This window comes from Petaurus breviceps, unplaced genomic scaffold (genome assembly GCF_028583685.1).
Source record: "Petaurus breviceps papuanus isolate PSGF00001 unplaced genomic scaffold, PetGlider_PUasm1.0 37, whole genome shotgun sequence".
Lineage (NCBI taxonomy): Eukaryota > Metazoa > Chordata > Mammalia > Diprotodontia > Petauridae > Petaurus > Petaurus breviceps.
In genome coordinates, this window is record NW_027186296.1 from 73,824,078 (window position 1) to 73,839,690 (window position 15,613).

The 15,613-nt window shown below is 40.2% G+C and overlaps 1 protein-coding gene across 1 annotated transcript in view; it reads left to right on the plus strand.

The window, feature by feature from the left end:
- The first annotated feature begins 1,700 nt into the window (after positions 1-1,700).
- HDGFL3 (HDGF like 3) overlaps positions 1,701-15,613 on the plus strand; it is an 86,549-nt gene continuing 72,636 nt past the window's right edge. Inside the window, exon 1 of the mRNA XM_069098713.1 lies at positions 1,701-1,918. Coding sequence (XP_068954814.1) covers positions 1,835-1,918 — 84 coding nt within the window. The 5' untranslated portion in view covers positions 1,701-1,834. The remainder of the gene's footprint in view (positions 1,919-15,613) is intronic.

A 15,613-nucleotide genomic window follows, 5' to 3' on the forward strand; every position in this document is an offset into this window, starting at 1 on the left:
AGAGCACTGAACATATAGGTAAGAATGAAGTACAAGGAAATAATAACAATCTCTCAAAAAAAATCATCCGTTTTCACAATGCATTATCTCATTTGAGCTTCACTACCATGTTGTGATTGGCAAGGTAGAAAGCTAGGCAGGGAGTTAGATTTGAAGACCTGGATTCTAGTGTTGGCATCAGCCATTTGCAATATAAGCAACATTGGGCAAATGTTTAAAAGCCTCATCTGTGAAGCTGGAGGTGATGACATTTGACCTTCCCATTCCACTGACAGGGTTCTTGAGTGCAGTTGAAATAAATGCTAAGACCCCTTCTAGTTGGGAAATTTTGAGATCAAATGTTTTAAGATTCCCAAATAATGTATGTAAGCGAGGTAGACACATACAAGTACATTTTGCAGAAGAGACTAAAGCCCCAAAAGATTTTCATTTGCCCAAGGTCATATAGCTAGTAAGTGGCAGAGCTAGGATCACCGTCCAGTCGCTGACTCCCTCCTGCTGACTCTATAGGTCACAACACTTTAGAAGGGGATGGAGAGGCCCCGAGGAGACGCTTCCTCTTACTTAGCTTGTCTACCGTTAGTTCTGTTTGGGGTCCACCCCCTAACCTTGGAGATGAAAGCCTGGAGAAACCATGATGGTCTACCCCTGAATGTCCCTTGATGCCACTGTCAACACCAGAAACCAGCTGGATGGGCCATGGGTGTGACCCAGTGTTGCGATTTTGATATTAAGGATGGCGCAGGAGAAGGGGTGTCTTCCTTGGAAGAAAAGGGGTGTCTTCCAGAGGGGTGGTGATGGAAGAGGCTGGGCCGGCTGGCAATGGGAGAGTGGGCAGTGGGGGGACAGGGCGACCTGGTGAACTGGGCTGGGCTGTTGGCTGGAGAGATAGCTTCGGACCAAGAACAAAAGAGGAGCTTCAGTTAGCTGGCTCCGGAGTAGGCGCTCCAGCCCTGCTCGGGCTCCTGTTCTAAGAGGAGGAGGGAGGAGGGGGCCTGATGAGTAGCGGCTGGTGGGGGTGGGGGGCGCTCGGGTTTCACTGGGTAAGGCTACCGCGTACCTAGAAATTAGGCGGCCGAAGACAGCAAGCGCTGGGAGCAGCCGCGCAGGGCGCGCGGGCGGGCAGGAGGGAGGGAGGGAGGGAGGGGGTGGGGGGAAGGAGGGGAGGGGAGGGGGGGGGGAAAGGACGGCGGGGTGGGGGGTGGGGTGGGAGGGGGGATGCTGAGGGCGAGGGAGAACAATAATAAGATCGTGTTGGCGGACGCTGCCCGAGGAGGAATTCAGAGAGGAACCCATCCGCGCCCTCACCGGGCTGGGGAGGGAGGCCAGCCGCCGCCGCCGGCGGGGGGATGAGGCGGGCGACGCGGCGGCTGTGACCAGCGGGCGGGTTCGCCTCCGCAGCTCCAGGAAAGAGCGAAGAGCCGCGGAGCCGGGAGCCGCTGGGACGCGCTCCCTCCTGGACGCCGCGGGGTGACCGCGCGGTGGCCGCTGTGTCCCCTCCCCCGCTGTCGGGGGCTGTGATTTGACGGGGCCTGGTCCCCGTCCCCCTCCCCCCGCCTCGTCCTCCCGCCCCGCTCCCCGCCCCCTCCATCGCCGAGGCTCCCGCCGCCGCCGCCACCGCCGGGGGACAGAGGAGGCATCGCCCGGCCGAGCGCCGCCGCCGCCACCCCGAAGCCGCTTCCCTTCCCGGCCCCGGCCCCGGCTCCGCCTCGCCGGGCTCTTCCCTTGCTGTCCCGGCTCCGAGGCCGGGGGGACGCGCGGGGCGCAGCCCGCAGGGGGGCGGCCCCCCGGGATCTTCGGCGGCGACATTTCAGGGAAGCAGAGGCGGCTCCGGATGGCGCGTCCGCGGCCCCGCGAGTACAAGGCGGGGGACCTGGTGTTCGCCAAGATGAAGGGCTACCCGCACTGGCCGGCCCGGGTGAGTAGGGAGCGGGTGAGCGGGCCCGGCGGGGGCCCTGCGGAAGATGCCTGTTCGCCCACCATTTTCCCCATTCTTTATGGCCGCCAGGACCCCCCTCACCTACCCACTCACCCACCCACCTGCCCTCCTTTGCGGTTCCCGCGGTCCCCCGCGCCCACCCTGCCCCTCCGCACCCGGAACCAGACGAATGAATCCCTGTCCTCGGTCTGAGGATTTCGAGCCTCTAGCAGCCGCGATAGAGGGGCCAGGGCGGGGGGGAAGGGGGGGGCTCGTTTTCTCTACAAGGCGATGGAGGTGGAGGGCATCGGTTTGGGGGCTTGGAAGTGTTGGGGGGTTGATGCTGGTGGGGTGCACCCTTCTTGTCCCCGTCTTCCCCTCTCGATTTCCTCCTCCCCACCTCTCACCCCCCCGCAGGCAGGGCAGCCATCCTTTCTTCCGTCTGTAAGTGCACCAGCAGCTTCCGAAGAAAACAACTGCCCTTCCCCACAAAATCGTGCCACACACCGGCAGCAGCCACAGGCCCGAATGGTGCCTCTTATTCCAGAAAGTATCCGGTGATTGGGGAAATACACTTGGAAGAAAACAAGGCCTGTAAAATAAGCCTGTTTTTGAAGCATCAACTCTTTCCAGGGTTGTTAATAAATATCTCAGGTTCTAGGCAGCCATCAGAGCAGGTAGGATCACTGCAAATAGATTTCTAAACAAGTTAGGTAAATATTTGGAATAATATATCCCTGGTGTTAATCCAAAGGAAGATATGGGCTTCTTGGCAGTCGTCCATCTGTCTTTCCATGCACCCTTCAAAATTTAGACTTGTTGAATTTTCACTGGGCACAGGTTGTGGTACTATATGTCAGTTGGACTACTCATTTGTATTTGGGGGTTCATAGTGCAGTATTCTTATCTTTCCTTTTAAATTGGCCTTGAGTAACAGGAAGCTTTCAAACTGTCACTGAGTAAAAAGCACAATAAGCAATTTTTCACCTTGTTTATTACAGCCACTCTATATGGTAAGTTGGCTTTCCATGCTTCACTTTTGTCACCGGTATTCTCCAATAACCATTTGTGTATATGTGTTTTTGGCCCAGTGCTCTCTCTCTAGAAAGCATCTGAGTGAATTACATATTCATTGCTTTCCCACTTGATTGGTTCTATTAGGTGACAATGATTGATGCTGACTGTGTCATGTGGGCTTTAATGAGTTGAAAGTTGGTCCTGTCTTATCGTTTGCAACTTGATTCCTGTACCAGGAATACAATGAAAATGAGAGTTAAGGAGTCTTAGATAATATTAGTCAACTTAATAAAAAAAAAAAAGTGGGCATGGGGAAAGTTAGTTGTAATTAGAAAATATGATCCATAAAACATTCTAATTCAGAGTTAAATGAAAAATGCAAAACAAGGAAAGAAAATACATATGTCAAAAGAGGATATGACATCAAGGAGGGCCTAACAGAAAGTTAGTGAAGTAGAGATAATCAGTGGACAAAGGATGGTTGTTGTTGGGTATTGGGTTTCTTTTTTTTTTAGAAATATATACTGAATAGAAGAAATCAACAAAGTGAAAATGGAGAATATAATGTTCATGTCTATCTTAACTCATTCTGGGCAGCATAGTGTCAAAAATCATTTGTCCTTTCCTTGTTGAGGCTCTAAACTCTGCTTAAAATTATGTTCACATTAGAACTGTTATTTCTAATATTCAGATAACCATTCTGATTAAAAAAGAAAAGTTTATTATGATGGAAACGAAATGGGTAATCCTGTAAAAAGTAAGAGAGTAAGATGCGTTCTTGTTAAGCGTAAGAGGAGGGCAGCCTACATTCAAGTAGAGAAAAGGGACTGAAAAACTTAAGTGTCAAAAAGGGACATGCACATAAAATTTATATGCCACTTTCCTGGGGGTAGTTATCATTTTTCTGAGGTATGACTATAGAAATTATTCTGTAATAAGATTGCTTTTTAAACTCCATCAACCCACCTCCATATGGTGGGGGGCAAGGAGAGGAAGACAGCCCCCTAATTACTAAAAAGAAAAAATGAAGGAAATGGGTATAAAAAGCCATAAATACTAGAAAACCTACACATATCACCCACTATAGGATGCTAATGTCCTGAGTGAAATGAACAAATGGACACAAGGAAAATAATCCCTAATATAGTATTTGGTCTTGGTGATTGTATCATAAATTTCAGGAAAGTGATAGCCAAAAGAAAAGCATAGTTATAGTCTTTGGAAATAGAAAACTAGGAAACTAAACAAGCAAGTCAAAGAGGTGGGACGGGTGGCGGGAAGAAGTAGGAAGGAACAATCTGTATCCATCCATGTTTCCAGTGTAAGCACCTTGTGAGTAGTAATTGTTTCTTTAAAAGTTCTGACTTTGGGGGCGGCTAGGTTGTGCAGTGAATGGAGTACCAGCCCTGGAGTCCGGAGAATGAGTTCAAAGGAGGCCTCAGACACTTAACATTTACTATCAGTGTGACCTTGGGCACATCACTTAACCCCAATTGCCCTGCCTTCCCCATTCCAAAAACCAAAAAAAAACCCCCAAAACCCACCCCCCCCATAAGTTCTGTACTTTGTGCTAAAGGCTTACTAAATAATAATAATTGGATTCTAAGAGTATTGTTAAAGTGGAATGTAGAGTATAAGAAATTCAAAGCTAAAAGTGATTAATTCCAGCAATTTTGTGGTTATACAGGGAATCTCTCATTAGCATTAGCTTCCTGAAGCTTTTAAGTGTTCACAAATAAATGTTATACATAAGCACAAAAGTGAAAGCAAAACTATTTGCATCATCTTTGTGTCATTCCAGCTGGGTCACACTGAGTGATGAAGATTTGAGAGTCAACAAAAGAATACCTGAGATAGGACTAAAAAAAAGGGACATTTCCCATCTTATTTTGAATGTTGTGAATTGTAGGAGAGCAAGAGATGAAAAAAGCAAGATAAGTAGAGAGATTAAAATCTACAACTTGAAAAAGAACTGTGAACCCTCATAATCTTCTCCAGTATTGCAGAAGAGAAAGTAGACTGTTTAAAATACCACTTGTAGGTAGAATAGGGAGTTACCTTGGATATTATGATTTTTAAAATAGGAAATTGCATTTGACATATTTTTTCACAAATTATCATGGGAATTCTAGGATTTTATGAATTTATGATACTATATTTTAGCTCATAAAAAGTCAATTTGTAAAATTAGTCAAATCTGGCAAAAAGAATGACCAATTTGAATATATAAAACTGTTGTGGCTATCAAAACTGAAGGAAGTAATTTAAAATACTTTGATTTCATGCATTAGCTTCCAAACTACATGAAGCTTTTCAAAGTGATTTGCAGGTTGGGTCATAGTGAATATCTAGAATGCTGGTATTGGAATCAGGAACCCTGGTTTTTAAAATCTCATTTAAGATATTTAGTAGCTATGTGACTAGGCAGGATTGAGACTTTCTGAGTCTCAGTTTCCTAATCTGTAAAACAATGATAATAATATGTATAATACTTACCTCACAAGATTTTTGTGAGGAAAATTTTGCATAAGAATTTTGTGAGGAAAGGTTTGCTTTGCAAGCCTTTAAGCCTACATAAATATGACTTACTATCAGTTGAAGGATCAGTTGAAGTTAGTGAGAATATGATAGCACTCTTCAAATATTTGAAGGGTTGTACTGTCAAGAGGGATTAAACTTTTTCTTTTTTACATCAAAAGGTAGAAGTAGCATCAATGGGTGCAAGTTTAGGCTACCTTTAAGAAAGTACTTCCTGATCATTTGACTGACCCCAAAACAGAATTATGAGTTCCCTAATGACTAGAGAACTTTAAGCAGTGACCAGATAACCACTGGTCAAGCATGTTGTAGATAGGATTTATTACAGAATCACAGAGGTTCTTTGCAATTCTGACATTCTCTAATTAGATACATGGAACTGGAAATCAGGGATAGGAGCACAGGGGAGAGATAATAGGTTCAGTTGCGCGCGTGTGCACGCACACGGTCATGCTGAACAGAAAATGCAGGATGGGGGAGAAGGAGAATTGGGAAGGAGTTGTAATAGTGGAGAATCAAAGACCCTTTGGCTATGACCTTCTCCCAGTAAAGTCAAAAGCCAGGATTATGTAGAAATCAGAAGTCAGATAAGACAGAATTCTTAACCATTAGCCAAACAGCTAGTCAGCCCAGCAGAATTAGAACAAACTAGAAGAGAGACAAGAGAACCTTGAAACCAATACAAAATCCACCTTAGGCACGTCATCTTTTGTATATACTAAGAACCGTTTTTTAAAATGGTCTAACAAATGTTCAGCTTAGGGTCTGGTGCTCAGAAAACTATTATCTTGCAGCCACTCACCAAACTGGGAAGAAGGTGACAGTAAAAAGTACTAACATCTCAGTAAGTATACAGAGACAGTTACCATGCACTGCAGTATTTTAAATACCTCAAACTCGTGAATGTTATTATGTGTTCAGAAGGGTAACTAGTGTCACTGATTCTTATTTCTCTCTGGAAAACCATTCAGTGAATAGAATATTTCCTTCAAATCTTCAAGGATCAATACTTCCATTACTAATGCAGATTGTGGGTCTTACTTAGATCTTCTTATAAGTTGCTTTGGCTGAATGAAAATCAGCTCATCATGGGGATGAGTTATTCAGGATTTAGCTAGGCTGGTGTTCATAGGCCAGACACACAGTCCATGTATCTGGGCCTATGTTCAAAGCCTTTCCAATTTGTTAGTACCTGTCAAAGTTTTAGTCCTTCTGGCATAACCTTTGGGAACTCAAGGTGCCAGAGGCATCAGAATGTGAATTTATTGAAAGAATGGACAAAATAGGGAGGGAAGGGGAGAAAATTTGGAACTCAAAAGGTTGTAGAACTAAATGTTATAAACTAAAATAAGTAAATAGAAAAACAAAAGAAATATAGCATCAGAAAAAAAACAAAAAAGAATGGACAAAATGTTCAAAGTTTTATAGTTTTCTTGGGCCTGGAAGGAGTCATAGAGATAATGCAATAGTGATAATACCTTAAAGTAATTTAGGATTTAGGGAAGAATCTAGTAATGGTTACCATCAGCTAGCTTAATTTTATTGTTTATTAGAACAGAAGAAGCAATTTATAGTGAATTTTTATTAAACTGGATTGCAAATAATTCAGTGGGGAAAAGTAAAATAATTCAGATGAACTGGAAAACATATAATAGTGACATTCACAATTTGAGATATCAAAAAATTATATTCATTTCAATTCCAAATATAAAAATTGGGGGGGGGGTTTCCCCTGCTTTTTAGAGGGGGGAAAGCTGGGCAATTGGGGTTAAATGGCCTGCCCAAGGTCATATGGCTAGTAAGTGTTAAGGGTCTGAGAACTCATAATAAACAAACAAACAAATAAATAAATAAATTTGAACTCAGGTCCTCCTGACTCCAGGGCCGGTACTCTATTCACTGTGCCACCAAGCCACCCCATAAAAATCAATTTTGGTGAGGCAAGCAAAGTATTTTAAATCAGGTTTTATGACCTATAAAACTGATTAAATTGGGGTTCCAAAATCTTTTCTTCCCTTATTTAAAAAGGTTGTATCTCTAAATATATGTTTATGTGTGTGTATATACAATGTACACACACATACACACACACATACACATACACATCTTCCAGGTAAATGTGATAATTTTACTGTGGGTATGCTGATGTTAAGAAAACGTATCAGTTACATAAAAATTAAATCCTCAATCTATAAATTACCTATAACAGGATATTTCCTCCCCTCTTTGTCACAACAGTATTTAAAATCAATATTTTGTGAAGTCCTACGCCAACTGAAGTGTATTGTATTTTTTGGTTTTGTATTACTTTGGATTTTAGATATACAACAGATGACTTAATTTCTTACTGACATTTCAATGCATATGTGTTCTCATCAATGTGAGTACTAACCACATCAACATAGATTGAAACCCGTTCTTGTCTCGTCTTCTGTGACTGTGCTCTATGTCTTCTTGTAAAGTCTCCATGATAGTTCTAGCTTACATTTTCAGGGCCTTCCTCTTGTTCTCTTGACATTACATGGGTGCTAAGGAAGCACACTGTCCATCTATTATATCTCTCCCTGTATCACCTTTTTTGGTCATATAACTTTGATATAACATGATAACTTTGATACTCTTTGCATATTCAGCTCCTCATTGGTATTGTATTGCAACCTATTTCTGTCTGCCATATATCTCTTGTTTGACTTTTGGGTGACATGTCATTTTAATTCTTTAGAGATTGTGGTAGTTCATGTTTTGCACCCATGTAGCATTTATTTGAAGAACATTTGTGTTTTTAAAAATAAATGATTTTTAGGAGGGGCTAGGTGGCATAGTGAATAGAGTACCGGCCCTGTAGTCAGGAGGACCTGAGTTCAAATTTGGCTCCAGACACTTAACACAAAAACTAGCCGTATGACCTTGGGCAAGTCGCTTAAACCCAATTGCCCTCCTCCTCCCCCCTCCAAAAAGGCAAAATAAATAAATAAATAGAAATAAAGGATTTTTTTTTCAGGGAAACATCTGGGGTTATTGAAAGCACTTATGTTGTTTCCTTAAGGCAAACCAGGCTGCTTCATTTCTCCTCTTCAAAGCTCAACACAATGTCCATTTGCAGTGTCATATCTATAGATATTAACATAAATATAGAATAGATATGGGCATATATATATATATATACATAAGTTAAAAATAATAAAATGATAGCCAACAATCATATAGTGCCTACTATGTGCCAAGTACTATTTTAAGTACTTTACAAACATCTCATTTGATCCTCATAAAAACTCTGGCAGGTACCCATTTTACAGATGAGGAAACTGAGATAAACAGATGTGAAGTGACTTGCTCAGGGTCACAAAGCTAGTGTCAGAGGCTAGATTTGAACTCAGGTCTTCCTGACTCCAAGCCCAGTGCTCTATCTTATCACTGTGCCACCTTCACATGTACGCATACATACATATATGCATATATACATACACAAACACATGAGCATACCCAATGAACATGCTTTATTAGCTCTCCATCCTAGTTTGTGTCATAGTCTAGACAATAGGCATTCCTCAGGCATTTGAGCTTTCTCATGTAGACAGGCCAAATTCTGAGTCATTTTTTGGATGTTATTTAGGAGACTGTGCAGTGTTCAGGGGCTTGATGCAATTTGTCCAATGTCACCTGAAAAGTGCAACATCTGGAGGATCTCTTTATCCATAAGGATTCTCTTCCATTTGAATTTGGCCCTGGACATGTTTCAAACACCTTTGGCAACCATACATCTCTTTCATACTTCATTTAATAGTGATAATCAGAAGATCATCAAGGTTCTCTTTGTTGTTGATTCTATCTAGTAATCTTTTGTGATCTTAATTTATTCTTGAGAAATACCTTGTTGGAGAGAAGGCTTTAAGGAAACATTTTTTTCCTGTGAATAAAATACTTTTTATATAGTCAGCAAACAATAAGCAGAGTGAGATCTTGTATTCTCTGCAATTTTCAGCCCATTTTATGACTAAAGATTTAGTCTGCTTTAGAATATCATTTACAAAATCTACCAATTCTCTTCTCATATTTTCATCAAGGATGCCTTTGATACAGATGTAAATTATTCTCGATTTTGTAAGAATGAGAATGTAGGATATGGAATTGTAGTTGTTACCTTTTATCTCCTTTTTGGTATTAATTATGTCTCTAGTTTTTTTTCAATAGTTTAATATCTTCCCCACTCACAGATATCTTTCTTAAAAATACTTTATTTTTCCCCCAATTACATATAAAATAACTTTTTATCTTCTTTTTTTTAAATTTTGTGTTTCACATTCTATTCTTTTCTCCCTCCCTTTTCTGCCTCCCTGAAAAGGGAGTCTGATATAGGTTATACATGTCTCACAGATATCTTGAGAATAATAGTGCTGCCTCGAGCACAGATGTCCTCTCTCTGATCTAGCTGCTCATCACTTCTTTGTTTTCTTTAGTGACGTTTCTACTTTCTTATATAGCACATTAAGGATTATGATGTTAGAGTGCATCTATAGTGTTTCCACTGTCATTGATGGAGAAAATAGTTTGTTATTAAAATCTAGACACATATTTTCTGCTTTCTATATGTTTATCATTCTTCCAGTTTCATCCTTAAATGCTCTCTGGATAATATGCTTCAATTATAAACTTAATTTTTCCTTTACTTCTTGCAGTTTTTTGAGCTAATATTATTCATCATCTTTCTCCACTCAAGATTTTTCAAATTAGTTCATATCCTAAATCTGTGTTGGCTTTGGCTGCCATATCCCTCTGCTTGACTAGGAAATAAAGTGTTTACTAGCTGTGATGGTTGCCAGGCTTTGTTGGCTTCCCCATGTTGCACCTGCATTATTTATATAGATATAAACTTTATGGGAAATGTTGATAGTGTCATTGTCTTTTCCTTTATCCATTTTCCTTTCCCTGCCATTAATAGCTTGCTTAAATAATTGATAGCTTGTTCAAATTGTTCTAATTTGGTGTTGGTTTTGCTCTTACATGATAATCTAGAGATAATCCAGAGAAAACTGATTCAAAAATAATTTGCACATGAGTAACTTAGTAATTCTTATTTATTAAGATATATTTAGTTTTAATTTTTGTGATGTCATTTGCATTGATGTCACTCTGCTATGCCTACAGAAATATTTGGTTTTAAACTAATATGCTTCTTTAAAAATTTTTTAATGTTCTGCATTTACATTTTCAAAATTTTAAAATTATGTGAAATACATTGGTACATAATTTGTTTTAAAGGAAGTTTTATGGTGCTGCAATTTATTACTTGATGGTAATGGATTTCTATCTTAATAGCTTTCCCCTGAGACCTTAATGAAGTTACTTTACATTTTTCTGGGCTTCTCACAAGTTTTCTCTCAAGTCTGTTAAAATAGAAGATTTTTGTGATACTTTTTTGCTCCCAAATTTGGCAATTCTAAGTGCTTTTCCCCCTTATTCTAGTACTGCCAAGCTTCTTCCTTCCCCATCTTCTGGGCTCTAGAACTTTAATTTACTATTTCAGCATCTCCTTTCCTTCTAGGTTTCTTGGATACGAGAATACTAGTCTTTTCACTATCCCTTTGAGCATTTGCCCATATACAGTACTATTTTCTGGATACTGTATTATTATTTACCTTACTTTATATCTGCCTCTAAGACCTAGAAACTATGTCAAGAATTTGCTGAAGGAATTGAAAATGTTTTACCTAGGGAAAATTAGACTTGAGAATGGCTTCAAAGTATTTATAAGGCTATTATGTGGAAGGAGGAATCACATTGTTCTGTTCTGCCCCAGAGGACAGCACTAGGAAAAAAAGGATTGAAATTGCATAGAGTCATTTTAGGCTCAACCCATGGAAAACACTCCTAACACTGAGTTGTTCCCAAGGTTCCTTGGGAAGCAATGGGGTGCCCCTTGTTAAAGATCTTGTTGTGAAGTCTGGGTGGCCACTTGTTGGATGTTACAGAGAGGATTGTTTTACAGGTACAGCTTGTAGTAGATGGCCTCTGAGGTCCTAACTCTTGAGATTCTGTGATTTTGCAAAGTACACCATAATAATTCAGTTATTAAAATATGTACATGATTACACAATCTCTAATGAGAAGAACGTTTTCCTTTTGTAGACATGGTAGAATGGAAAGAGCAATGAATTTGTATTTCAAATGACCTGGATTTGAATCCTGGCTCTGCAATTTATTATCTAGGTGTCCTTGGGCAAGTCTCTTAAAGTGATACCATCAGTTCTAAGCTGTTATAACAGCAGACTTCTTTTTTGAGGGCATGAAGCATGTTCATTTGAATTTTTGTAGCTGGGTTGACCATAATTGAAGTACAGAGGATTACTTAGGAATTAAATTCTTTATGTGTCAACAGAGAACAATGCCCTTGCTTTTAGAATTCTGTTTTATTGTCCTGTCACTGAAATTACTATAGTTATTGTTTTTTTTTTCAGGTAGTAGCAGATTCTAAGCTCTCTCAAACTCTACTGTATGAGCATCCTGGGGGGATGGATTTCATTTCCCAAGAAATTATAGTATATTAAGTCAGGGACTGGTAGGTCATTTGTTTCCCAGTTTTGTCGTATTGGCCACTGGAACTCACCAACTTGTGTTTCAGTTCTGTGAAGCTGTATTCCATGCTTGTGTTCAATATCATGTCCCAAGGACTACAACTCTCTTAAGTGTGTGACATCTGTAAACTGTATTGCTTCATGTAGTATAAATTTACACCAAAAGGGATATAGTTATTTGTTCTCTTTACATGTTATTTTAAGGTTAATATGACTCCATAGAAAATGTCAATCCTATTAGAAAATATTAGAAAATTAAGAGACTACCACAAAGGAAAAGCTAAATAAGTGATGAGGCCAATACTTCTGATTATTAATAAAGAAAGTTATCTTTTATTTGTACAAATATTTTACTGGGCGTCAGGATATCTGGATTATAAATCCATTGCTTGTAACTGCTAAGTGTATGAACTGAACAAAATAATTTAAATTGCTTTGAACCTCAAGTTTCTTCATGAGGGAATGGAACTAGATGACTTTTAAGGTGCCTTCCAGCCCCATAGCTCTTGACTATTGTTTAGGCCAACTATCTCCAACTAGGAGATCATTATTTACAAATAGTTCTTGAAACTTTAGCAGGTAGAAACTTTACCAGGGAATGAAGCTGGTTCCCCACCCATTCAACCAATAAGCTTTTATTAAGTTATCTACTGTGTGGCAGACATTTTGCTAAGTGCTTCATACACAAAGACAAAAGTGTAATAGTACTTGTCCTAAAAGAGCTTATATTTGGGGGGATAAAAGAACATGCATACAGAAAAGTAAATACAGACTATATACAAAGTTCAGACAAAGTAATTTCAAAGTGGTGTCTTTTTAACAACTGGGAAGGATAGGGAAAGGCCTCATGAAGAACATAGTACATGAGTAGAGATTCTGAGAGGGAAAGAGGAGAGAATATATTCTAGTGACAGGGCACAGCTTGTGCAAAGGCTAGAGGTGGGAAATGGAATGTTATTTGCAGAGGACATTATAAGTAGGTAGATTTGACTGGAATGGAGGATGCATGAAAGAAAATGATGTGCTATGAGTCTGGAAAAGTCCACTGGTATCAGACTATGAAGAAGTGAATACTAAACAGAAGGATTTATATTTTATCATAGAAGCAATAGGGAGCTAATCAAGCTTCCTGAGTAGGAGAGTGACACAGTAGACCTATGCTTTAGGAATATCAGTTTGGCAACTGTGTTGAAGATCTATTAGAAAAAAGAGAGTTAGGAGTCAAGGATAGCAGTTAATAATCAGAGGTGATAAGAGCCTAGGCTAAAGTAGTTGCCATGCAAGTGGAGAGAAAGGGATGGGTTTGAGAAATGTTGTGGAGATAGAACTGGCAACACTTGGTAATCTGTTGGATATAAAGAGTGAGGGAAGAAGAGTTGAGGAAGATTCAGTGGTTGTGAACTGGTGTGATTTGAAGAATGGTAATACTTGCAAAACAGATAGAGAAGAAAAGGAGTGGTTTCGGCAGGGAAGAAGATAATGAGTATTATTATCTTAATCTGATTGAGTTTGAGATGTTGATTGGATATTCAATTGGAAATGTCCAATAAGTAGTTGGTAATGAGGGCTTGGACTTCTGGAGAGAGGCTAGTTATATTGCTCTGGGAGTCATTTGCACAGAGATGATAGTTGAATCAGTGGAAGCAGATTAGAATTGAGAATAAAGGATAGAGAGAGAAGTGAAGAGAAACCAAAATAGAAGTTTAGAATCCATCCAGAGTTGGGGTATAGTATATAGATAATGACTTCATAAAAAAAAAAAAGACTGAGAAGGATTAGCCAGACAGGTGTCAGGAATACCAGATAGAAGAGAATACCCTATGTCAGATGCTGCAGAGAGGTTCGGAAGGACCATCAACATTAGCAACTAAGACAGCATTGGTTACCTTAGAGAGAGCAGTTTCATGGAATAATGATGTCTAGGGCTGGGTGAGATATAGGATGATTTCTTCAGAGGATAATAGGATTGAAAGGAGATATTTTAAGAATGGGACACCTGGGAATATTTGTAGGCAGCAGGAAAGAATCAGTAGAGAAGGCAAAATTAAAAATTAAGAGAAAGGATAATTGAGAGTACGAGCTGCCAAAGAACATGGAAGAGGATGAGGTCGAGGGCACAAAAAGTTTTGACATATACAATACTCAAGCCAAATGGGCCCTCTTTTCTCAGTAAAGTATGAGTCAAAAACTTCTATGAAGCAGGGATTAGAGTGGATAGTGGGAGGGAATTTTTTTGATTGAGGAATCTAGATTAAGGAGGAGCCTTGAAACCTGGGGGACTGGAAGAATGGTGGCACCATCCACAGAAATAGAGAAATTTGGAAGAGGAATGGGTTTAAGGGAAAGATTATGTAATTACAACTCAGTTATGCCTGTTTATCCTGTGCTATTCACTCCTTCCCATTGAGAAATAAAAGGGGTGTGGGGGGGGAGGTAAGGGGTATTGACTCATTGTTCACTTCTCTGTAATACAGAGCACATTGGTAATGATTGACAGGGGGTGGGGCAGGGTGTAGTGATTCTTGGAACAAGGATTGTAGTGGAAATTTGGCTGAAAAACTGGGTCCAATTAGATTATATCCTTCCCACCCTGAGGGACCTGTGCCTGGTACAGCTATAAAAGGCCAGCCAGGGGAGAAAGATGAATACAAGAGTGTTAAAGAAGATGGTGTAGTTGTGTTAGAGACAAATCCATGATTGACTATGGGGGGAGGATTGGATGAAATGCATATTCCCATACCGTGTTTCCCCGATAATAAGACCTATCCCAAAAATAAGCCCTCCCCTTACTGTGTAAGATTCCTCTAAAATAAGCCCTCCCCTGAAAATAAGCCCTATTGAGATTGCTACTGTAGTGAAGGTGATCCCCTGCGCTACATGCTACATTACGGTACCCTCTGTATGCACCGTCCCCCCCCCCAGTGAAACGCACGCCGCGCTCCGAGCTGCATCCAATCAGAGCTGCAGCAGTGAGCGCGTCATCCTGTTCTTTATTGAATTCATTATTGAATAAAGGTACATTTTTTTGTTCACATTTACCTGTTTATTAAAATTGCTGTCAATGTTCATTAAAATAAGCCCTCCCCTGAAAATAAGCCCTCTGGTGTTTTTCTGTCCAAAAAAATTAATAAGACTGTCTTATTATCGGGGAAACATGGTATTTTGATTGGTTGATCACCCACCCTTTGGGTCAAGTCTCAGTCCTCTTGGCATAATGCCCCAGTCCCCACTTTGGAGACCCCTGGTCCAGATAATAGATATGTAGATTGATATGATGGAAAAATTCTTCTGACCTGGAGTCAGGAGAAACTGAGGTTCCATTCTCAACTCTGAAACTTGTTATTTGTATGATCTTGAAAAAGTCATAGTCTCAATTTTTTCATCTCTGAAATGGGGATAATAATGCCTGCAATATTTTCCTCACAGAATTGTTATGAAGAATATGCTTTGCAAAAAAAAGAAAAGGAAAAAGAATATGCTTTACAAATCCTAAAGTGCAATGTAAATTTGAGTTAATATTACACACATCAGGACAAATTGGCATATCCTGGCTTAACGTTCATTGCCA